This window comes from Notechis scutatus, chromosome 2 (genome assembly GCF_049901735.1).
Source record: "Notechis scutatus isolate UNSWTSFEM ecotype Mainland chromosome 2, rNotScu1.2, whole genome shotgun sequence".
NCBI classification, from domain to species: Eukaryota; Metazoa; Chordata; class Lepidosauria; order Squamata; family Elapidae; genus Notechis; species Notechis scutatus.
Window position 1 is genome coordinate 226,003,365 of NC_142010.1, and position 24,942 is coordinate 226,028,306.

The following is a 24,942-nucleotide window of genomic DNA, read 5'->3' on the forward strand; positions in this document are numbered from 1 at the left end:
CAATAATTGAAGTGGATAAGAATCCATAATTTGGAAGTAAGTGGTTTAGAAACTGGAGTACCTAAAGATATATTAAGTTCAGTTAATAATTACTGAGAATAATATTCTCAGTAACAAAACCACAAATAGGAGCAACTATCCCATAGCTTCCTATATTTTACAGGAAGATTTGTTTTCATCAATGAAGAATTGGTGTTTAGTACTGGCAATCTTTATTTTAAATCTAGAAAAATGTTTTATAGTAGTTCAAATTTCTGTTATTTGGATTAATGTAAAATGATAACTTCTAACTGATGAAGCATAAGCTGTTGGGTTTTTAAAAGTCAAAATTTGTTTTAAATATTGTGAGTTTAACTCAGCATATTTTGTTTTTCAGTAGTTCTTTTCAGTCTGAATTGAGAGAATCCAAACTAATATTGAGGAAGATAGGTTTCTACTGCATTGTTTAATCTTTGGTTATTTTGCCAGGGAGAAAGATGCTCATTTTCTATCCATATGTGGCATTATTTCTGCTGTGCTCTTCAACATGATCTATGGACTGTTCTACCTCCTGTGTTAGCTCAGGAGATTCTAACAGAAGTGCTGGAAGAATCATTAGGACTTTTGGCTTACAGATATTTTCAGGCCCAGCCCAGTTACAAACGGACGCCACAAATAAGGTAATAATTTAGCAAAACTATGTACTTTGAATGAGATGATAGCAACAGTAACTTATTCTTAACCAAAAACAGAATTTAGAAATGAAGGAGCAGTATTACAGTTAAAATAATATTAAAATAATATTTTTTAAAAAATTATAATTTAAAGGCAATTGATTTAAAGATAAAAACAAAAAGAATACATTAAAATCCTGTTGAAATCAAAACGTATAAAGGAAAATAGCCAGATGTTTGATCATACATTTGACAAAAGGTTATTTTACTTTATTTGTTTCTATTTTATTAAATTCTGAGGGTGTTCAACTTGAGATGATTCTGGGTAGTTTATGTTTTATTTTTAACATTAGAGACTGTTAAAAAATAAAGACAATTAAAAAAAAAGAAAAATCTGAAGGAACAAGCACACACACACACACACACACACACACACTCAAAAAACCTGATAGGGAGTTGGCAGCTACCATTCAACTAGGCCTGGGAGTAAAGCTAAATTTTCAACAACCTTTGGAATACTATCAGGGTAGGGGTTGTATGGATCTCTGGTGGATGCTATTCCAAAGAGTAGGTACCACAACAGGGAAGGTGCATTTCTATAACATAACATTGATTAATTGAAAGGGCCTGGAGCATGCCCACTATGTTTGATTATAATGGGTGGCAGAAACTAGAGATAAGTGGTCCTTGACATATGAAGGGCTTTATGGGCAATAACCAGAATCTGAAATTTCATCTAGAAGCCAACTGGCAATCAGTGCAACTAATGTTGTCACAGTACTATGGACCTCAATCCTGATTAATGTGGGTCCAGATAATCTACTTTATCCAGGGCATGCCACAGCTGGAGGCCCTCTGCCCTTTCAGCAACCTTCCCAAAACAGCAAAAACTGGAGACTGGATGGAAGCTATCCAAATCTTGCTCATGGGCATTCAGGCCTCAGTCACCTCCCAATTGGATTATTGCAATACACAATAAAATAGAACTGCCTTTGAAGACCATCCAGAAGCAGAATGCAGCAGCATGTGCAGTTGTGAGCACCCCACTATTACAACAGTATTACGTTAGCAGCACCAGCTTCTGTCAAGTGGAAGAAATCAGGAATCCAGGCAGTCCAAATGAATATATGTTTATTATATGCTAAAGCTGAGCAGCATGGTGGTCTAGAGGTGAAGACACTTCTGTGACACTTGCAAGGTTGAGAGTTCAATCCTAGGCAGCAGCAGATGTTTCTGTATCAGAGCGCATATTATAGTCACTCACTCTTTTTAAAAAGATGATTGCAGATATGTAGGTTTGCTGTTTTGAAATAAGGCCTTTGCCAGTTATATCAGTGAGATACAGTTTGTCATCTTAGTATATGGTCTTGATTGTCTTTTAATTGCAAGTTACTCTTGTGGCAGCCAGAGATGGGCATCCTAACATAGTACTGTGTTCTAGAGGGAACCCGGATAAGATCGAAAGAAGAAGGAAATAGAAGAAGGGAAAAATGCATTTGAAAATGTTAAAGAAAAATGAGTGCTTAAAATTGCAAAGCAAACATAGAATTAAATAATTTAAAATCTATAGGTGAGATCCATAAATATTACACATCATATTTATACTTAGTATTGGGTTTGAAAATTTTAAGAGGCAGTGATAAGAAATGACATGTATTACTGAACAGATTTAAAATGTAAATAAGTGTTGATTGCATTCATTGCATCAGCTTCAGCTGACAACATATATATGGAATAGGCAAGTTAAATTATATTGTTGAATGTGTTTTTAAAATAAATAAAATAATAAATATTTATTATTTACCTAATAAATATCAGCAAATAATAATTCTGATCCATAATTCAACATGCATACAAGAAAATTACATTCCTTTTCATCTTTATGAAATGAGGTGATCCATGTGTGTAGAGCAAATATTAGAGATATATTAATTAAATTTTGCTAACAAATTGTTTGATATAAGTCTGAGTATAAGTCTAGTTTTTTTTTCTTCTGGGGGATGCTGCTTTATAACCCGGGTCTCTTCTAGACAGTATTCAACTTACAACCACAAATGAGCCCAAAATTTCCATTGCTAAGCAAGACAGTTGTTAAGTGAATTTTGCCAGTTACCAATGTCTGAATTTTATCATGTGATCACTGGGATGCCACAACTATCATAATAAGTGTGAAAACAGTCAGAAGCCACTTTTTTCAGTGCTGTTGTAACTTTGATCACTAAACAAATGTTTGCAAGTCAAGGGCGACTTATAATCATTTATTTTAATTTTGCCCAAGAATCCTGATAATTTTAAGAATAAAAAGTATATCTTTTGTAATTTGGCAAATAAGTCATGATTATGGATTGTATTATATTGCTAGATTATTTCCAGAGTTTTTATTTTACCTCTTACAGAATAGATGTCACAGCAATCCTGATGACCTGTGAAAACATGCTGTGGTCAGTTTGTGGTTCCATGCAAGAACTTTTAGATCCACATAAAGACAGAAATCCTCGTATTTATAATATCCACAGATACTGCAATAATTTATTTTCAGCTGCTCTTGTTTTAACTTTACCACTAGAGAATTTGTACAAGTAAGTGTGATACTTCAAGATTAACATATTGTACATTTAGCCTATAATAGGAGTGACAATTGTCTCTCTTTGTTTAATGGCTTTTATTAATATGATAATAAAGCCCCAAAGTCTAAGCATTGGTTTCTTCCATTAAAGACAACACTACTTTAGTAAGTGTAGGTAATTTGCGTTTAGTTTTTACATCTTAATTCCTTAAAGTGTGTGTTGAAATTTGCGAATTATCCCTCAGCTGTTTACATTGCATTATAGGGATTAGGCAAATAGGCCTTGTATCTGCAGTCATTTAGACAAGGGCAGAACAGATAGAACACTTCTGAAAAGGAAAAGTTTAAAAAGGCAAGAGAAGGTGAATTTGATCAAAGGAGATAGAGACTAGAAGAACAAAATAAACTAAAAGAATATAAGAAAAAAAAAGCAGGTGAAATGTACATATAATCAGTGGGTCCCTCAATGGGGAAACTTAAATATTTTAGCTGTAGAGCTGAAATAATAAAAATATATTGCTATGCTATATATAAGAGTCAAGGAGTGACAATTAAAATAAAAATAAACAGGAAACAGAAAAGAAAGAAGGAAGTAAAGGAAGACATAATAAAAGCTAGATTTCTACATGCCTGTGACTAGAATAAAAGAGTAAAACTAAACCTACAGAAAGAAAGATAAATAAAAAACCCAGACAAATATAAATCCTAGAAACTTGAGATAAAGTATAAAAAGATAACAAATAAAAATTCATATTACTATCTGTGTAATACAAACTTATACCAACAGTAGCCAAATGTATCTGACCAGATCTGTACCATCTTATAAAGAACATGTGACTCTCACTGTCTCTCTTAATTATATGTTGTATATTATGTATATTGTTATTATGGTCCTCATTTGTTGCAGTGCAGGAAAAGATATTTTTTCTTTTAAATTGCATGAAACAAGGTACATGGTCTCAGAGACCAAGTTGCAGCATTTCCTTTGAGACTAGGATGAACAAGATAACATGCCGGTTTCTAAACTTAAATCCAATTGATATTACTTTTTTGTAACTTGCTATTGATTAATAAATACTTGCACAAATAATACATCTAACATCTTCTTACAAATGCTCTTGATCGCCAGTTTCCATTCCTCTGAGAACTGAGGCATGCTTTGCCATAATCAATAAATAATATTATGATAGTGATCAATTTGGCTCTAATTCATTTTGAAGTCTTCAAGTGACATATTTTTTTTTGGTTATTCTTCCAGACAAAAAAATCCTTTTATAAGTAGAGTGCCATAATATAGAGTAAGAGAATAAAGAAAAAGAAAATATTGATAAATCTTTTTTAAAATTGACATATTGTACCTTGATATAAGGTATTTTGTCAGAAGGTACCTTGCTTAGCATTGCTATCAGGGAAGATCAAATATTACTTAATAGTTAAATAATATGATTGTTCTTTTGTGACTGATAAAATACTAATGGAATAGTGTATTATTTCTGTAAAATTTTCACATCAGTTTTCTTGTGTATTCATAAATAAATTAACAGGAAATAAAGACTTTGTAGTTAAATACAATTCACTTGAGAGCAATATATGAACATTTTGGATGAAAGCACCAGCTTTCTTGACCAAAATTCAGCAGAAAAATATAGCTCCCCTGACATATTGTTCAGTTTTTTGCCTTGATATGACTTGATAGAAGAATTAAAGACACAGCTCAGCTAATTCAGAATCTTTATTGTAGACAAAGTAAAGCCATACAAAACAGTAGATTGTTGATGAGAAGATAGAAATGTTATATCCTCAGAGATTTACACGTCTAGCTTCTTCTGGTCACCTTTCAAATTAATAGATAATTAATATGGATATTTCAGAGCCTTATGTTTAGTCCAAAAGTATTGGATTGCTTCATTTGTTCAAGTGTGAACCATTAGCTTTCAAACTTTAACTGAAAGGAAGGAAATAGCAGTGAACCAGCCTGTGCAATTTATTGCACCCACAAAGACTTCGTATATTGTGATCAAATTGAGTGTCTTCATAGCCAAAGACATTCAGCATTTTCCATACAGGAATGCTGCTTATTGAGTATGACATTGTTCATATTTTATTTCATCTTTTGAAGTCTGAGTATACTTCAGGTGTTGTTACTAAGGATTTATTGTATTTTTGGCAAAATGTGGGGGGGCTCTTCCTAAATTTTAGTGAGATTTTTTTTGACACTCAATCATTAAGCATGTTTCAGTAGACTCTTTTCCACTTTGTGATTCACAAGCTATGATGATTTGCATATGTAAATAAGCTATCTAAATTAAATGGCACCTGGGCTTTCTTGGCTTTTTCCCCAAAAAGTTTCTTTTTTCATCCAAGAAGCTTCTTCAGTTCTGATTGAGAATCTCCATAGTTATCTGAATCAAATGGGTGCTGTATTTTTATTAGCTGCCTTATTTGATCAGCTGAAAGAAAAAAAGCAGTTGGACAGCTACTAGCAGCCAAGTAACTACTTGAAGTGTTAGCTGATTTTGTTATTATCATTGACCAATAAATTCACAAGGATATTGATGATGCCATCTGTTCAATTGTGCCTGATTCTCAGCAGTTTTATGAATCAGTTTTTTGCAAATTTTCTTTTAGTTATTTTAGTTCAGAAATGAATGCTTAATTATAATATTTTTCAAGGTTTTTTCTCTTTCCATACTTTTAAGTTCCACCAAGTAAGTTGAACATCAATTTTCCAGTGTTTTGCTACAACAATCTATTGATCTACATTAAATCAATTTCTTATGCCTCAATATGTTTTAGGAGAAATGAAAAGCTAACCAATAGCAGGATTCATTGTCAATTAGGTAATTTTCCCAATTTCTTCAATTTTTGTTAAAGAAAGATTCCTTGAAAATTATACTACTGTATAGGAGGAATTGTAAAAAAAGAATGTAAAAATCTGTGATCTCATATTTACGGCATGATTACCTCATCCCCATTCCCTCTCAATTATAATCTAATCATTTTCTCTCTGGAAGAAAAACATTTAGCTGTTCCCTGTGCCCCAAAGTTGGTTTAAATATCAGTCCTCTAATATAGATAGTCCTTAACATATGAGCACAATTAGCCATTTGTTGTGAGTTTTGCCCCATTTTATGACCTTCCTTACCACACTTGTTAAGTGAATCACTGCAGTTATTAGTAACACAGTTGTTAAGTAAATCTTGCTTCCCCACTGACTTGGCTTGTCAGAAGGTAACAAAAAGGTTATCATAGGACACTGCAACAGTCATAAACATGAGTCAGTTGCCAATTGGCTGAATTTTGATCACATGACCATGGGGATGCTGCAATTATCATAAGTGTGAAAAATGGTCATGTCATTGTTTCAGTACTATTGTAACTTTGAATAGGCTGTTGTAAGTCAAGGGTTACTTCAGATAGAACACTTGTGTTAGTATCAAATACGATAAGGAAATTTAGGGTTTCTAAGCAGCTGTCCATTTTTGCACTGTTCTGCTCACTTTGCAGTCTCTCATTCACAAAATAATTTTCTTCAGAAGATTAAGCCCCCTTGCTCCAGAACACTGTGGAAAACAGGATAGATAACTGTGCCAGAAAATACCCACTTTGCAATATTTCTTTATTATTTCAAAAAAAAACCAAATGAGGTGCTTATGAAGTCACCAGGAATCAGGTTGAATAAAAAGAAACTTTTTATTTAGCCCATTTGCTAAATACAGCATCTTTCCTTTTGAAAAAAAAACAAAAGCATTCTTAGTAGTTAAAAGTATTTTTGTGAGTTTAAAAAAATAGTTAAATTCACGAATCTATCATATGTAATTTAAGGAGATTTTCAACAATTTAAATTTTATGAGGCATCTATATCATTATTTAGGCAACTCATAATTTCACACCAGTGCTGAAATTTACAAGATTGCTTCTCACCTTGTCACATATTACAGAAGAATAACACCATCCTAATATGGAATTTTTCCTTGATATCAGATACATACTTCCACAGATGCTTCTCCCAGCTATGAGACACAAGGCAGCTGCTATAGCATATATTATATATAAAGAGCATTCACTAATTAAAATAATGCATTATCAATCAGCAGAGCAGGAAAATGAAACCAAGTGAGCCAGTGAAGCACTAGAGCTGGGTATAGAAGGTGAATTCCCTAAAAGAGTCTTTCCCTTGATTTACTCATTGAGCACTGTCCCTGCTACTGGTAACTATCTAAATTCTGATCACACAGAACTATCCTTTTTGGGGTGCCCACCATCATTTGATCTGGCTGCTGGACTCCCTGATCAGTCTAGCTGGAATGTAACTGAGGGAGAAAATGAAGTAAAAAAATCAAAGCCAGGTCTGTCTTTTTTCTGTCACTTTAATCTGGCTATAAGAATTCCATTCAGAGTTCTCCTTATGCAACCAGTCTTATTTCTTGCTGCAATAGAGCCCTAGGGTCCATAAAAGCCATTCTTTACCTTGGTTGGTGTTCTGATGTTCTACAGCATGCTGAGTGGGACAGTGGATTGAATAGAAATACAATATCATGGCAGTAAGCCAAAATATTTACATGAAATATGAAGCCGTTGGAATTGAAATCAGTTACCTATTTTCATTGCCTGTCAAAGGAATATGATAAATTCTGATTTTGAATTGCTTATTTTTTTCAGAACAGTTGAAAGCATTTTTGATGACTTGTCTTCAGATATTTTGAAACAAGCTGTTTACCAACCATTGCGCTGGTTATATGGCATATCAGAGTTTTCTTCTTCATTGTTAAAGTAAGTATCTTTGTAATATAGACAAGACTCGAATCCATGTCTGTGTTCCATGTTGCTTTTACTGATAAATTGAAATGAATTATATCACTTTGAAACATTTTCTTAAAATATATATTTCATTGTCTAGTTTCTTTAAAAACTTGTTCTTGTTTTACAAATTTTATACAGCAGTTATTTTTATGTATTTTTGTACTTGATTTAACTTTTAAAAAGTAGCAATCTTGGGAATTGGGGAAGCTACTAAAGCTTACATTTATTGCTTTGTTCGTATTTGGTATTTTTAGAAAAATTGCATGTTTCAAAGCAAATGCATAATTTTCTTGCTGTTTCAGTAAGTGTAATAACAATTTACATATGAGACATATGCTACCAGCTGTACTGCCATTTCTTTTCTAACTTTGGATCAAAGTCCTCTCACATTGATTTCAAAACCTGTTTGGGCTTCTCACAATATTTTGTGTCTCTTCCTAGTAATCTTTTTCTAATTAAATACTAGATTTTTTTCATTTGTATTATGAAACAAAAAATGTTTAGCTTTATTATTCCTGTTTTCTAGTTGTGATTTTTAATTTTTTCTCTTCTGCTGCATACAATTGCATTGCTCTAAAAGAAAATCTCAGTAATTATATTATGTAGTTTAATAAAGCCCAAATTTGGGATTAGGTAATTCTGCTTAACTAAATCAAAATCATCATTTTGTAAAGAGTATATAGAAGATGGTGATGCTGCCAGAAGTCTGCATGTGGCACTATGAGCTAGTCTTCAACTGCAACAATGTTTTATTCAGATGGGTGCAAACCATAACTTTCCTCACTACATAATTGTTTATTCATGTCATATTTTATATGTAAATCTTCTGCTGTATGTATGTGGCTAGTCTTACATTTGTAGCTGTATGAACTTGGAAGATGAAGTAACATATGTTTCTCCATATGACCAGTGAAAAAGTTTTCAGTAGTATTATTAGTATTAACACAATGACTGAGTGAACATTTCAATTTGCAATGTGCTTTAAGAGTCTAGAGCAATTGGTAAATATTGTAAAATAAGACCCCATCTGGTTAGATGTAATAAAAGTTTGTATGAACTTCATGTTATAAAGATCCTGCTCTTTTCTAATTAATTAATGTATGGACAATTTGCTGCTAAATTATATTTTATGATACAGTATATTGAATGATGAATAGGTATTTAGGCATTTTTATAATGTTAAGTTTTATTCATTTTCTTAATATCCAAATAAATGTATATGAAGAAAGTTTATGTATTATGATATGAAGTTTAGGTATTATGTATTATGATATGAAGAATAAGCTGCCTAATATCCTTTGTATTGAATATGTTTCGCAAGTGTACAGTAAAGAATGATGTGCTAGTATAATTATATGTTTAACTGTAAGACATGTTAAAAGGCTACAATTAGGTTTTGTATTATATAGCATAATTTATTTCTAACGAAGAAATTAAAATCCTAAAACAAGGCCAAAAAAGTTTCATTTAAAATTGTAACCAACCATTGTATATTTTGCTTTCTTTCTATTATGTGTCAGAAGAATTTACATAGGAACACAATCTATTAAGAATTTCTCTTACATAAATTTTGTGTAAATAAATTACAACTCTTTATTTATTTGTTTTATTATAGAGAACTTATATGTGCCTTCATCCAATATTGCAGGATATATTATAATTGAAGATAAAATATTCCCAAAATATGCTTCATGAAACATTTTTATTTTAGAGGCAGATGTCTATTAAATACATGTCTCTAATAATGCTTTCTAATACTGATCTTTAGTTAGAACAGATATTTTAAATCAGTACCTCTTTATATGGCACTGTCTCTCTTTCTCTCTCTCTCTCTCTCTGTATATATGTGTATGTGTGTGTGTATGCATATATGTATGAGTATGTGTGTGTGTGTGTGTGTATATATATATATATATATATATATATGTATGTGTGTGTGTGTGTGTGTGTGTGTGTGTGTGATATTTTTTTTAATTATGACTTTAGACTTTATTTCAAATATTTATGGAAATAATTCTAAACAAATATAACACAGAAATATACTAAAGGATTCATATTTACATGAGCATTAAAACAATGTCTGGCTTGTGAACACAAGAATTAATAATCCCAATAAAGAAAGTAAGTGAGGTTGCCTTGTAACTGTTATAGATTTATTATTTATTTAACATGTGTTAACCAGCTTTTAGGTAGTTAAGATAAATATAATTCCTTCCCCCAATAGCATCAAGTACACATATAGTAAGCAAACATTAAAGCATTCAGCAAACTGTGGAGAATTAGAGTTTAAAGGAATTGGCATTAACCTAAACTTTAAGGATGTTGATTTCACAGATAAATTATATTATTCTATATATTTTGAAAGGACTCCATCAGCTGGAGAAATGGCAACTCAAAGTCATCTGAAGCTATTATTATCCCAGCCATATTGTAACTGGAACTTGCTTTTGCGAACACTGCTACATCATGATTGCCTATTAGTGAAAATTTTGCTGAGAAGCTTTAGTAAGTATTAATTTTATCATGTTTCTAATAATGTAAATGTGCAAACATAATTATATTTTTCATAGTTTTAACCCTAATCTTTTAAATTATTTAAATATTAATAGGAGGACTTTATGATATTGTGGATTCAAAACAACAAATAATCAAAGCTCACTACATTGTTTATTAGACAGTACATACTGAAGGGGTCTCTTCCAAAATTATTGTGAAAGACTCTCCTGCAGACAAAGAGATGAATATTTATACATTTCAGAATGGAGGCAAAAATGATGCTGGCACACATATACTGTACATAAGTAATAGATGATATAGGATACATACAAGTAATAATGTAACAAATTTCAAGTTACTTTTTACTCCTATCTACATAAAATAATGATCTTAGTTTCAAGAAACATTTGCATTTTGAGATTCAAAGGCTGCTATGGGTCTAATAATAGCAGGCTACTGTACAACGAAATTCTGTACGGCTCAATTTATCTTAAAATACTCCATCAACTGAAAACTGATCCTACTTCCTCTTGAATATAAAGGCATTAAAAGATTTTTGAAGTAATATCAAGGCCTTCAGATTTTCCAATTCATTTTAACAACTGCTTCCAATGGTTATATTAGCATGTGGCCTGATAGTGAAAAAGATAGATATCTATTGTAGTACTTCATTTCTCTCTTCCTTTCTATTTGCTTACTTCTTAATTACTCCTACAGATTCTGAAGAATAACCTTTAACTGCTAACTACTACAAATGGTTCAAAAAAGTAGATTCATCATCTGAGGTTCTGAAACACCATTATTGTCCTCCCTATTTTAAATGGTAGGGTATCAATCCTTTCCCTCTTGTAACTTGTAAGTTTTTAGATCTTATGTAAAGAAGCCTCATGAAAAAAGGTACATTGGACTAAGTAGGTGGTTTGCTTGCTTGTTTCTTTATTTGTTTGTTTGACTTTTATGTGCTTATCTCGCTTATGATCCATGATTATTCTCACACATCAGTAGCAATATTTGTCTCACCTATACTTCTTCAATCTGTGAAGATGCTTAGCTGTGCCCAGCCTCACCGACACTTATTTTCAAGAAGCTGGACACCCTGTATTGTTTGTAAAAAAAAAAAACCAAACCTATGTTCTCTTTCTGCATCTTCGTGCAAATTCTTTTGTGGAAGACATTTCCTAGAGAATAACAGAATAACAGTGTTAGAAGGGACCTTGGAGATCTTCTAATCCAACCTCGGATTCATGAAAGAAACCCTATACTATAAATAGCACTAATTGTTTTGGAGTTCTAGTCATTGGGAAGGAAGAAAACTGCCATGAAGATACTTAATAGTTTTACCATTGCTCATCTATGCCATTAGAACCTTCTCTCCATATATTGGATGTCCCTAGGACCTTATTATTTAACATCTAAAACTAAGCCCTTTTCCAGGATTCTGCTGCTATTTATTGATTGTTAGGATTGGAATAAAAACCTTGCAGTCTCAATCTGCAGTACGGCTAGCATCCCTTTCCTTGCAAAACAGCAATCTAGAGATAATGTTCCACTTTTATCCAGGATACCAGTATTCTATTTTCATCCAAATCTGCTGGCCCAGGAGTAATACTGTGTTTAGCTTTTTTCTTTTGTCTTTATGTAAAATCATACCTTTCCTTTTACCTGTATGTGAATACAAGATCTTTCAATTATGTACTCAGACAGTCCCCTAAACAAGAGGCCATATGGAATTGTAGCCATTTATACAGTGGTCATCTATTTCCAAGTCTCCTGAAATAATAGGATTTCCAATTGTGTAAAATTGTTCATGAATCTGGGGAACTTAGATCCTATTATGCAATATTCCCTGACAGCAGCATTACATGTGGTGTTTTTTTCCTTAGTCACTTCCTCTGTGGATGATTGTCATGTAGAGCCATAGTAGGGAGAAATTAGAAGTTGTTATGAACAGCGGGCAACTCAGTAAATGTATGAGTGAGTAGTTAGATGTCTAAGCATATTTTAGGTAAGTTGTCTGTCAGTTTCAGTTGCTAACAGAATCAATTTGGTGCATTTGTGATGGTGCAACAAGCTCAACCAGATGTAGACATCAGCAGCTGAGGTACAATAATATTGTTCTCTGATAAATTTGAGCAAGACATACCAAGATCACCTTAAACTCACCAAGGAAGGGCTATTGTTATCCCCAAGGTGGTCTGCATGAATTTGGGGGAATTCTACATGAATAGGGCAATTTAAGTTCAGTCTCCTTTGTAATTCTAGTGTGGGCATTTGCACATAATGAATGCACTGATTTTGATTTATAAATCATTCAAATGGGCATGCAGGTTAGGCATAGTGGTCTTCTACTTTTACAAGTTGAAAACTAATATTTTCATCAACATCTCTAATAGCTCTTTGTGCTTTATAGGGAAAAAGTCCTAATTGTTCTGCTTATAACTGTGGCTGCCATGGGGGATTTTTAATTGTCTAACTAACTAAGGATATATTTTCTGAATGATGGAGAGGGAATTGCCTCAGCTTTGATGTTATCAGCAGAGCCTTTCTGGCTAAAGCTTGGCCTTGAATAAGAATGGCCACTATGGATACTTGATTGTTGCCTAGCAGCCTTGCAGAGTCATTTGCTTTTATCTTGCATGTTCTTTCCATTCCACTTTATCTTTCTAGCTTCCAACAAGGAAAAAATACCAATGTCCTTGAAAATACAAAAAGGTGTATTATGGAACCTTCCCAGATAAACGTACATTCTCAAGAATATTAAGGGAAATGTGGCATATTTGAAAATAAGATTTGTCCTTGTAATTTTAGCATGGCTAGGTGGTCGTTTGCTAAAAGAAACTCATGCCTTCTTAGTAGCGGTATGATGCTCCTCTAGAATACTTTGTGGAGTTTCCTCACTGTTGACACTGATGAATCAGGGGACTTTCTATTGTTGTAGACACAATTTTCTATATGAGAGTTTTTAAGTTACAGCTTTTAATGTTAGCCATTAACAGTTAATCATAGATGGATATTGTTTGTATAATCCGGAGGCAATTAATGACTACAACATCCATATATAAGATTTGGAATCTAATTTTATTTTCTAGTTATATTTTCAAGTTATAACTTGTCCTCTTATCTTCAGCTGGAATATACCTTCCAAAATTGTTAACACTCCCAATCAAGTAAAGTATGATTACTGATTGAATTGGCAATTGACTTGAATTGTGGGTTATTGCTGTTGCTATTGCTGTTACTAGAACATAGTAGTCTGTTACAAATGAGGGTGCGTCCCAAGATAATGTTGCAGGTTCCAATCTGAGTCAGTCACTGTGATCAGAGGTTTTGTCTTCTGAGCATTAGACATGTGTTGGAGCCCATCTTCAAGGAACTTCTCTCTAGCAGAGAGAATGCTGTATGCTATTCTGTGGTATTTATAGTGCCTGTTATAAGTGGCTTTTTAGATTTGATTGGAGTGTGTTGATGGCTGGCTTTTACATCATTAGCTGTCATATGCTTGTGCTGCCCAGCCCTCAGCTTCTAAATTTGTTTTTTTGTTTTCCCCAGATTTTGTTCTATTGTACTTTACTAATTTATTTGATTCTTTTTGTTAGTTTTTATTGTTTTTATTTTTATTTTTTGTTTTAAATATGGTTTTACATTGTGTAAGCAGCCTCGAGTAGTCATGGGTGAATAGGCGGCAAAATAAAAAAATATAAAATAAATAAAATAAAAATAAATAAATAAATAAAATAAAATAAAAAATAAAAAAATAAAATAATAAAATAATAAAATAAAATAATAAAAAATAAAATAAAATAAAATAAAAAATAAAATAAAATAAAATAAATAAAATAATAAAATAATAAAATAAAATAATAAAATAAAATAAAAATAAAAATAAAATAAAATAAAAAATAAAATAAAATAAAATAAAATAATAAAATAATAAAATAAAATAAAATAAAATAATAATAAAATAAAATAAAATAAAAATAAAATAAAATAAAATATAAAATAATAAAATAAAATAAAATAAAATAAAATAAAATAAAATAAAATAAAATAAAATAATAAAATAAAATAATAAAATAAAATAAAATAAAATAAAATAAAATAAAATAAATAAAATAAAATAAAATAAAAACTTGAAAGGCTGGTGGTAAATCAGCACGCCTGTTGATTGACGAGAGGCCTATTTCCTAGGCTTCAATTACTTCCCTGGCTGTTCTTGTGCCTGCTTGTCCAACAATCTTAATAGCTGCACAATTGAATGTGTGTCCTTGTTCATTGCAATGTGAGGCTACCAATGAATTCAGGTCTCTTTGTCTGACTGATCGCTTGTGTTCTTGCAATCTGGTGGTTAGCTTCGCTGTCCTACATAGTCACAGGGGCAATCCATGCAGGGGATTTGGTATATTACATTGGAAGTGATCTTTACAATGCATAATTTGCCTTGTATGATAGCCTCTTGGCGGTGTGCGATGTCCACTTGCAGATCTTGGAAGCTGCATTATACAGCTTCCAAAATGTTTTTGATGTATGGTAGCATATGCCATGCAGTTGGTCTTGTACCTTGTTTCTTCTTTTCTATCTTGCAATCCCTTTCTCTCCAGTCTTTCTGCTTGGGGTGGGGAGCGAATTGTGTAGCTAATCTCTCCTTTACTTGACTCTTATCGCCCGAATGGAGAGATTGGAAAGGAAGAGATTTTGAGAGATTAAGTATTGTCCAATGCAATAATGCCAGTGGTTGTAGATGGTCAGCCAATGGATTGCCTATAGAAATTACTCAATTTTTTTCTCCTTGGCCTCCCTCACAGAGCAGAGCGATAGAGACAAAGAGATTTCAAGAGAGTAAAGTGTTTGCATAAGTCGCCTATGGCTCCCAACCTTGGACAGTGGTGCAATTACATTGTTTACAATGTGTGCAATCAGGCATTCAAGCATTCCAAAGGTTGGAGGAGCTGTTAGGAATCAAACAAAACCAGAGGTGTGAAACTGGCTAGTCTTGTCTCTTTCCAGCCAAAAAGCACAGTTACAGTCATGTGATTTGCCACTTAATGACTTGCTTTCCATAGCGGCAGAGTTGCTTCTCCCAATTGGGGCCATTAAGCAATGGCTATCTGCATCAACTGATCCCTGTTTGTAGGTATTCCTTTTTGTATTGCAGGCTTATTTGGGACTAACTGGGAACCATACCTGAGCCTTAGACCAATGTTTCCTGCCAAATCTACTGCAGTTCTAAAAAAGCCTAACGCGAGCTTTGCGCATAGACTTTCTTTGGCTCCTCCTCTTATTGCTTCTACCTTTTAGAATATTTCTAGACAAATTAATCAGAGAAGAAGAAGTAGTAATTGTACAATCTTACAGTACTTCAACTCTGTGCACTTTAGTTACCTAAACTACGATAAAGAACTGCAAGGTGCTAAAATTGGCCAAAGTAAAGGGGGAAATTGGCCCCTTCTACCAGTTCTGAAAATGGCCCTGGAAAGGTTAAAAAAAACACATCCTGTCTCAAGTGAGCAGGTAATAGGGGAGAGAATAAGTTATAGGCAGGTATTTCTAAGTGTTAAGAATTATGGGTTCAAAGAAGGCAATTCATCCATTATACGAGAAATTATCAGAGAATGTGAAAGAAGAAAGGATATGTTTTCTGTGCTCACCATACTACTACCCCCTAATGATATATTAAGGTGCCTTATATCAGTCTGCTTGTTCATTTATCTGTGCTGTCTCTTCTTACTGATAGCAATTCACAAGAGTGTCAGGCAGCTAGATCATCTATTATCTGATACCTTTAAAGCAGTGATAAGCAACATTTTTAGGAGATAAAAATCTGTTCCAGCATTGGATGTTACATTTCATGCACCTGTACATTTCATGTACCTACACATGACTAAATGTCTTTTTTCTCTAAATTTACAGAATAATTAGCAGTTATTTATTTTAAAAATTGTGTTATACTTCCTTTTTGTGGGAGGTTTAAATCCAACGGCACTGATTCTTTAGCACATTATCATCTATTGACCACAAGGGAAAACTGAGTGTAGCTAGAGTTAAGGATTTCCTATGTGTATACACTTTGTCTATCACTGTGCGTGCTCTTCTCCAAGGGATTCTTAATGTGAGGTCAATTCCTTCTGCCTTTATTTCCAGATACATATCAGATTAATATGCTTTTTTGACTCTCATGGTAAATATAGTTGATTAGATGCTAAGCTTTGTATATTCATACATCAGTAATATATTCTGTGTACGTAAGTCCCCCTTCTGATATAGTTATTAAACCTGCCTGTTCATTTAACCGTTTTCTAAGGGCACCTTTAATCCTTTCTCAGATCAGATTCCTACTCTCAAGAATGCTCAAATTGCACATGCAGAACAGTTTCTGATTGTTCTCACAGTTTCCTTAAATGTTGGGTTTTTTTTACCTCAAAATGAAATAATGTATTCTCAATAACTATAGACAAAAGTTTCAGGAACCTCATAAAAGAAATCTGGATATATTGTTCTTGCTTGCAACTCTTGTTACAAAACTATTAGCAGGTTCTTATTTCAGGACAACTAAAAGCTTGACCAAAACTATTTCTGTTAAGATCTTTGAGTATAAACACATACACTCACATAAAGACACACAAACAGTGGTGGGATTCTACCTGTTCGGCCCAGTTCAGGCAAACCATTAGTAAAAAAACAGCTACCGATTCAGCTGAACTGGTATTTGTTTTTCTATTTTCCCCTCCTGACGATCAGCTGTTCCAACGATCAGCTGTGCTAGGATCTCCCTCGCTGTCTTACTGCTTCTCCCAGGAGGCTTCCCTGAGCCCCAGGAGACCAAACAAAATGGAGCAGGGGTAATCTGCACAAAAAAAGAAGCCACCCCCACCCAGTCACATGACCATGCCCACCTAGCCATGCCCACAGAACGGTAGTAAAAATATTTGAATCCCACCCCTGCACAATCATAAACTGATTGGGTTAAACAAAAGAATGTACACAATCGTAAACTGATTGGGTTAAACAAAAGCTATTTTAATTTATTCCATTCCATTTTTTTAAAAAAATGAGCTATTTGACATATTTGCTTTTGAAATGGCATATATGACTGTATGAGTTTATATACAATATACTTTTTCATTATTTTGTTTATATTAATTTTTTATCCTGCCTTATTTTTGTTTAAATCAAGTGAGTTTGGTTTTAATTCCTAGAAACAGTCTGTTGTTAGTGGTATTTGAATAGATACTAGATTCATGACACCTGTTCAAGGAGCAGGTGTCAATTGTGGCTAGGAAAGCCTTTTCAGAACTTTCAGAAAGTTGCATCCTTTTCTGGATCCCAAGGCCATGCACTCAGTCGCTCATACTGTGGTTATCTCTCATCTGGATTATTGCAATAATAATTATATTTGAGGGTATCTTTGAAGATCATTAGGAAGCTACAGCTGGTTTGGAATGTAGTGGTGCGGCAACTGGCAGAGTCAGATTTTAAAGGTCTTATGAAGCTAAGAGGATGAGGTGGATCTCATTTGAAGAGGTACAATATTCCAGAGGGCAGAACAAGCCACAGCAGAAAAGGGCTTTTCTCCTGGACTCCACAACTGGAATTCCTTGTCTGACAGGATCTGCAGGATGTCTTTTCTGCCAGCATGGGTAGGGCAGTCGAAGCCTATCAGGGTGAGAAGGTTTCTCAGGTATCTTGGATCCATGGACCACACTTTTTCTAAAAAGAAATTAAAGTATGAGTGCACATTGAAATGGAGACAAAATTAAGTAAATTAAGAATTAAGGAAAGTTTGATTGACTAGGATTTAATCCTGATTGATTGATTGATTAGGATTGAGTTGAATGGGGAATGTTCCTGTAGAAAGGGGGCTTTCATAGTTTTTTGTATTTCTGCAAACTTGAAAATTCCTCCAAGAGATGGTATCTTGCTCTTGTTTCTTAATTACTCAATTGAGACAATTAAGTAATTTAATTAACTTAATTATTTAATTTTGTCTCAGTTGAGTCATTAAGAAACAAGAAAAATGGAAAGAAAAATAGGGATGGAATAATGGACTCTTGGATGTTTAGTGATTATTTGAATTAACTCCTAATCAACCATAGTCCTGTTAGAATGTATGGATGTATTAGAACTTCTATTATATGTCTTTGTCTTTTTCTTTCTTTTCTTTTTCCAGAATCTGAATTGTCTAAAAATAATGAACAAAGTACTTGCCTAGATATGAAAGAGAACAATGAAATCAATCTAGCTGAAGCAATATTCACAGTATTGTCTTACTGCACTTTATCTCCCAAATCTCTTGGTGATGCCCTTCAGAACTACATGGAAAAAGAACACATGTGGAATTTCTTACATAATATATCAGGTATGTATAATGCAATAAACTATATCTTGAATATTATATACTCAGTTTTCTTGATTTACAGGGTGCATTAAAACATAGATCTTAAATTATTCAATAATACAAATGTTTCTGTTTCCCTCCAAGATACTATAGTGAGGCAAGGTAGTGTTTTAGACTTGAGTTGATACTGTTAAATATTACATTTGTTTTCATCAGTGAAAACAATTTCATATATAAAATATTAATTCTGCAAGAATTGATGTGGCATTTATACAGTAACATTATTCCTCTGAGAACATTTAATTTCTGTCTTTGAGATATTTTGAAATACTACAGAAATTACTCCCTACTCATCTTGATATGTAGTTACCCTTGGCACTTGCAATTTGAACTTCATTTCAGGAATAAACAATATGAAGCATTAATCATGTAGTTTGTCCTCAAGTGCAGGACAGTTTTTTCACAAATAACTGTCACAGTGGGATGGATTGGGACACTAGCAGGGGAGAACTTCAACTACTTATTCTTCTACAGTCCTCTCAGATTCACCCCGTGTCTGAGGTTTACCTTTTCATTTATGTCAGAGAAGCTTATATAATTTCTTTCTCAGTAAAATAGTATTTGTTAGTCTCATAGCAGTTGGGATTGTGAAGATGAGAGAACAAAGTTGGTTTGGTGGTCTGGGCCAAGTATCAGGTACTTTTTTTTTTACAAATGTGCTTTTTATTTAATTTTTGAACTTTTCCTTTTTTTTTGTTTCTTACCGAATATCTCAAGAGAATGATAATAATATGATAATGATAATAATAGACATTATTTTTCTAAACGTATGTCTAACAAAAATATTTAACAGTTGAAACAGTCATACAAGCATTCTTAAATTTTAACCAAAACAAAAAACAAAAGAAATATTGTGTTGGATGCTAGTGGTAATCATTTTTACTTTTTCCTTTAAAATATTCTGAGAAAAATAAATATTTAAAGTTACAATAATTATGCCATAAAGAAATTGAGTTCTATTTAATGATAAGATTCTAACATTAAAAACCAACAGAAACTTTATAAAAATCCTAATATCCAAATTTACTTGACCTTGAGTTTACTTGTTTTGCTATCATTAATGTTTTGTTTCTGAAGTTTCTAGTTGCAGTGAGTCAGAGCCAGAAGTTGTCAAATGCTTGAAATTGACTTTGATTAATTCAGTTATTGGAACGGTAAAGGAGGCAATCTCCTTGATACATTCATGGGAAGCAACAGATAAATATGGCATCTATTTGCCTAATAAAACGGTTCCTGAAAGTTTGTTGAGTACAGTTCCAAAGGAATGGAATTACATTTATAAAGATGTGAAAACAGAAGAACCTGGGAAATGTAAGTATCTTTACTTAAACCTGTCAAAATATTATTTAACCGTTTAATGAGAAAATGTAAAAATGGAAGAGTTTTGATAATGAATATCTTCGTAACCACTTTATTATGTTTTTTTGTTTATTAATAAAATGGTTGACTTATTTTTTAGAAAGTTAATGGTAAAATATGTATAATTCTAATAAAGAGGATGCAGCAAAGTAAATTATATTCAGAGGGGAGGAAGAAAGAGCTCTTTACAACTGAACATTGTGACATTTTCCCTAGAATTCTCTGTTGTAGTTGAGCTCCATCATTTCTGGACTAAAAACTACATTTACTCTCAGTATGTTGAGTTGCTCTATCTTTTCCACTGTAAGAGTTGATGACAGTGATTAAATGTCTGCAATTCACTTAAATGGATGTGTTAAAATATTGGAAAACATGCTAAACCATAAAGCACAGAAATAAAAACTGTTCTAAACACAGTTTTAAAAAGTTAAATAAATTAAAATATTTTGGGAAAGTAGTGCAAAATAGAAGCAATATGTTCTCTTAGAATTAGTAGTGTATTTGAATGAATGTTTATAAATAGGTTAGGCAGAATAAGAAGCATTTTTTTCAATACAATCATTGCAGCAAACAATATATGCCTTCAAGTACACTTATAGAATGTCTTGTATTCATATTGCTATAATTTGCATTAGCTTCCAGGCAACCAGAAAAGTCATGTCAAATAGCTGAGTGGCACAAAAATTTAATAAACAAATAAACTAATGATATTGGCTGTTGTGAATTTGTTAGGACTATTATAAAAATATGATATGGCCTATTGAAAGGAAAGAATTTGCTTCTCAAGATTTGCACACACATAATAACAAAATCATTTCTTTTACTGTTCTGTAAATATTGTACACTGGAGCTTTATTGAAAAAAATGTGTAAATGTATAGATATCATGACAGGACATCATTAAAATGTGTCCTGTCACAATAGCTAGTTAGATAATCCAGTACAAACATCTGATTTGGTGAAGAATTCTAGAAAAGAATAAAATAAAAATAAAAATGCATTCTAAATGTGACTGCCTGTTCAGATGCAGTGCCTAGTCTATATCAGATTTTATCCACATGATTGAAACAATGGTGATCAGGTTGGCTCAGTCTCACAAAGCCATAATGTACAGATGAGTGAGAGAAATGTGTGACAGACACAATTAAATTAAATTAATTTTATAGGTTGTGAATCATTGTAAAATAAAACTGTTTAATCTTAATTATATCTGATTTCATTTTTGTTTTAGGTTTCACAAGGCTTGCTGCTCAAGTTCTATCTATTGTAATCAGCAGATTACCTTCTGTAATAGCATGTTTGCCATCCCCAGTTAAATATTTCTTTTTAATATCTGATACAAAAATACCAGCAAAGTTTATTGAATCAGAGAAATATGGTTTTCTTGTCAAGACTTTGATTATAGTTATATGTCAGATATTTGAGGATGGAAACATCACAGAACTTTTAACGGGTGTAATTCTTGACAGATGGAGCAAAGAAAAGCTCAGTTTAGTTTGCATATGTTTGGAAACTATTATAGGAGAAAAGAAAAAGAATCCTAAACAAGTAATTCATAAGATAATTCAGAGCATTGAAGATGAGAACCCAAACTGGATTGAAAAGCAATTACTAAAAGCAAAAATACTGAGTACAGAATGGTAAGAAACATTTTTCTTCTTTGTTGTTGTTATTGCTGCTGCTGTTGTTTAAGTATAGATCATGTTCAAATAATTTGTAACAAAATAGTTAATTATAATTAATTATAATAAAGTAAAATAGTTTATAATAGAGTCAGCTCCAGAGAGATGGGTGGCACATAAATCCAATAAATAAATAATTTTTTTTTGAAGTAGATAGTATTGAGTTCCAAGATAGCCTTCTTAGAATAAATAGAAAACAAGAAAAATATTTTCCTGATTTGTCCTTTCATTAGTCTTAGACAATGAATTTTGCTATGGAGTTTAGACTTCTGTAACAGTGTTTCACATAGAAGCTTTCTATTGGATTATATGATTGTTATGAAATAAGAACCTTTAATATTGTAATATAACAATAGATTTAAAGGAAAATTGAAGCATTTCAGAAAAGCATTAAAATGTATTATTTCACAATCAGTAGATGGAAGATTTGTTAGGAGTTGTTTATGTCTTTCTGACTGATGTATCTTTATAATCTACTGATGATTATAAGAATACATATGGCAAGTTGCAAACTTTCCAGATGATACTAGATGATACTGGAGTTCAATGCACTTTATTTCTGTTTTTTAGGGCAACCTCATTCATTTCTGAGAAAATAATACAAATTCTCTAGAAAAAAGCATGTGGTTGTTCTATTCGAGTCCTTTTAATTATTTAGTGGGCTATACTCAGGCTACTTCCACTTCCAACTATCTTTAGTTATGGACTATAGGAGAGGTCATCTTTGAAACTCTCTCATGTCTTTCTGTCTCTGAAGGGTTTTCTGTCTTTGAATTGAAGCCTTACTACATTGCCCAAATATTTGGTCCCTTGAAGTAAATGTGTGTATATGCATTGTTACATTTCTGTATCTTTGGATTTTCTTTCTTTCTGCCAGTGTATAAGGAAAGATGTAAATGCCATTTAATCTCAAAGTTCCAGTGGAAACTTATCACCTAGCAAATCCAGTTTCTTTTTTGCTGATGTTCCAGACAGATTAAATTAAAAAATAGTAAAATGTAAAAATCAATTCACATGTACCAATCAAGTTCCTCATTATGACCAGGTCTCACTTCTAAAATCCGTTTGCATTTTTTGTGCTTAATGCAATTTTCATTGCCCTTTTTGTTTTGCAGTAGGCTATTGAGATTTCCTATTAAAATAATTGAGTTTTGTGGTGCTATTGCTATTTTGGCTATTTTCCAAATAAATAAATTGAATTATTTCAGTGTGCTTTATATATGTGAAAGGTCTTAACTGAAGAAATTGTATTAGTGATATAGGGTTAAATTCACAAAGATGTATTTTTGGTCATTGTTTCAATATCTATTGTGGTTATGTATTAGGAGGTGGTTTAATATCTGAGGCATATTCCTGTTTGGTAATGTAATTTAAGCTCAGGTGATTCAACGTGATTTACTTTCATCCTGGAGCCATAAAACACCATTTCAACAGTGTGTCTGATGAGGCAATGTTCTCTCACTCAGAAAAGAATCCTCGGCCTCCTGTGCTTCGGGGAAGGGCACACTGATGATGCTTATAGTTCTTGCCATATTTTTCGCAGGATAATCTGCTTGCTGGTTTTATTATAAGAACAACCCATAGAATTCCAACCTTCCCATTTCATTCTATTCATTCCGTTTCTTCTACTGTGGTCTCTGTGGCTGCTCCACTAATTTGAAGACACACTCTTCTGTGAAGGTGAGAGAACTTAATTATAAGTTGATGGACTCTTCCATAGTACAGTCAGTCACATCAGGCTTGACATCAGTAGATTCTGCCACACTTTAAGGAAAAGTAATTTGTGTCCAAAATAAAAGCACAAGTCCTTACTTCTGAACACTGAAAATCTCCAGAAGAAGGAAAAGGAAGTGAAGCATCCACCAAAGTTAAATTTCCTCTGATATAATAGAGTTATTGGCAGTGGAATTATCAGATTAACCAATGCTGTGCCTTCTCTACTCATAGGACAGTGAACTTTGCTCTAACATTTTCCTGTATCACTGTTAGTATTCTACTTCAGAAAGAAAAAAAGAAGGAGCAGTTTTGGGAGCAGTCAATGGAATCAATTGATTTGGTGCTTGTCTCCTTTAATCTGCTACCAGTGGGTGGTTATCTGGATGGTCACCAAAGAAGTTTCTTTTCTTTTCTGCTCCTGTTGATACTGATTGGAGATGATGGTGATGATGATGATGATGATGGTGATGATGATGATATCCATTCAGTTGTGTCTGACTTTTGGTGATTCTATAGGGTTTTCCACATCTTCCAATTTTGCACTACTTCTTTGAGTTGTTCTATGTTCTGTCTGGTTTCAGCTTTGATGGTGTCCAGCCATCGTGTTCTTTTGTCTCCTGGTTTTCTTTTACTGTTCCTACATTATGATCTACAGTGATAAAAATTAGGTTGTAGATTTAGTTAGTAATTAGATAGTTATATTTATATCCTGCCTTCCATTGACCATTTCTTTCCACTAGAACTTTGCAGAGTAGGTTGGGCTGGCATATTGTGACTGGCTGTCAGTCACTTAGTGAGTATCCATGGGTAAGAGTGTACTTTCTTTTAGCATCTTTTAAAAACCATTCTCAAGCTCAACCAGACCTTGCTGGATCAGCTTCAAGATTTGTACTTGGGCCAGGATCTCTTTTAACAAGATAATTGAAGATTCCTCTTCTGCCATCTTTTCTGGCTCAGCAGATAATGACACACAGTTGGAATTTAGCTAAGTGTTATCTGTATGGTTCTCACTTAAAACAATTAATTTTTAATTTGAGTTCAATTTAAAACAAGATAATATATAATACAAAAATTTAATTACCCAGTGATCAGAGTCTTTATGCAAAAGGTCTGATAATACAGGACTTTGAAAACCCTTAGTCGGGAGAGAAGTGAGAGACAGGCTTAAAGTGCCATCTCAAAAGTGGAAGTCCAGCATTGCAATTGTGTTAGTGCAGAATTCTGTGATAATCTTGGAACTCATTGTTACTAAAGATGACGTTCAAAGAATAGATTT

The 24,942-nt window shown here is 32.8% G+C and overlaps 1 protein-coding gene across 3 annotated transcripts in view; it reads left to right on the forward strand.

The window, feature by feature from the left end:
* KIAA0825 (KIAA0825 ortholog) overlaps window positions 1–24,942 on the forward strand; it is a 160,424-nt gene that overhangs the window by 35,649 nt on the left and 99,833 nt on the right. For all 3 annotated transcript variants that reach the window (XM_026672456.2, XM_087958170.1, XM_087958171.1), the window contains exons 10-16: window positions 469–659; window positions 3,050–3,232; window positions 7,882–7,992; window positions 10,388–10,527; window positions 18,683–18,871; window positions 19,988–20,221; window positions 21,500–21,908. In XM_026672456.2, the coding sequence (XP_026528241.2) occupies window positions 469–659; window positions 3,050–3,232; window positions 7,882–7,992; window positions 10,388–10,527; window positions 18,683–18,871; window positions 19,988–20,221; window positions 21,500–21,908 (1,457 nt within the window). The remainder of the gene's footprint in view (window positions 1–468; window positions 660–3,049; window positions 3,233–7,881; window positions 7,993–10,387; window positions 10,528–18,682; window positions 18,872–19,987; window positions 20,222–21,499; window positions 21,909–24,942) is intronic.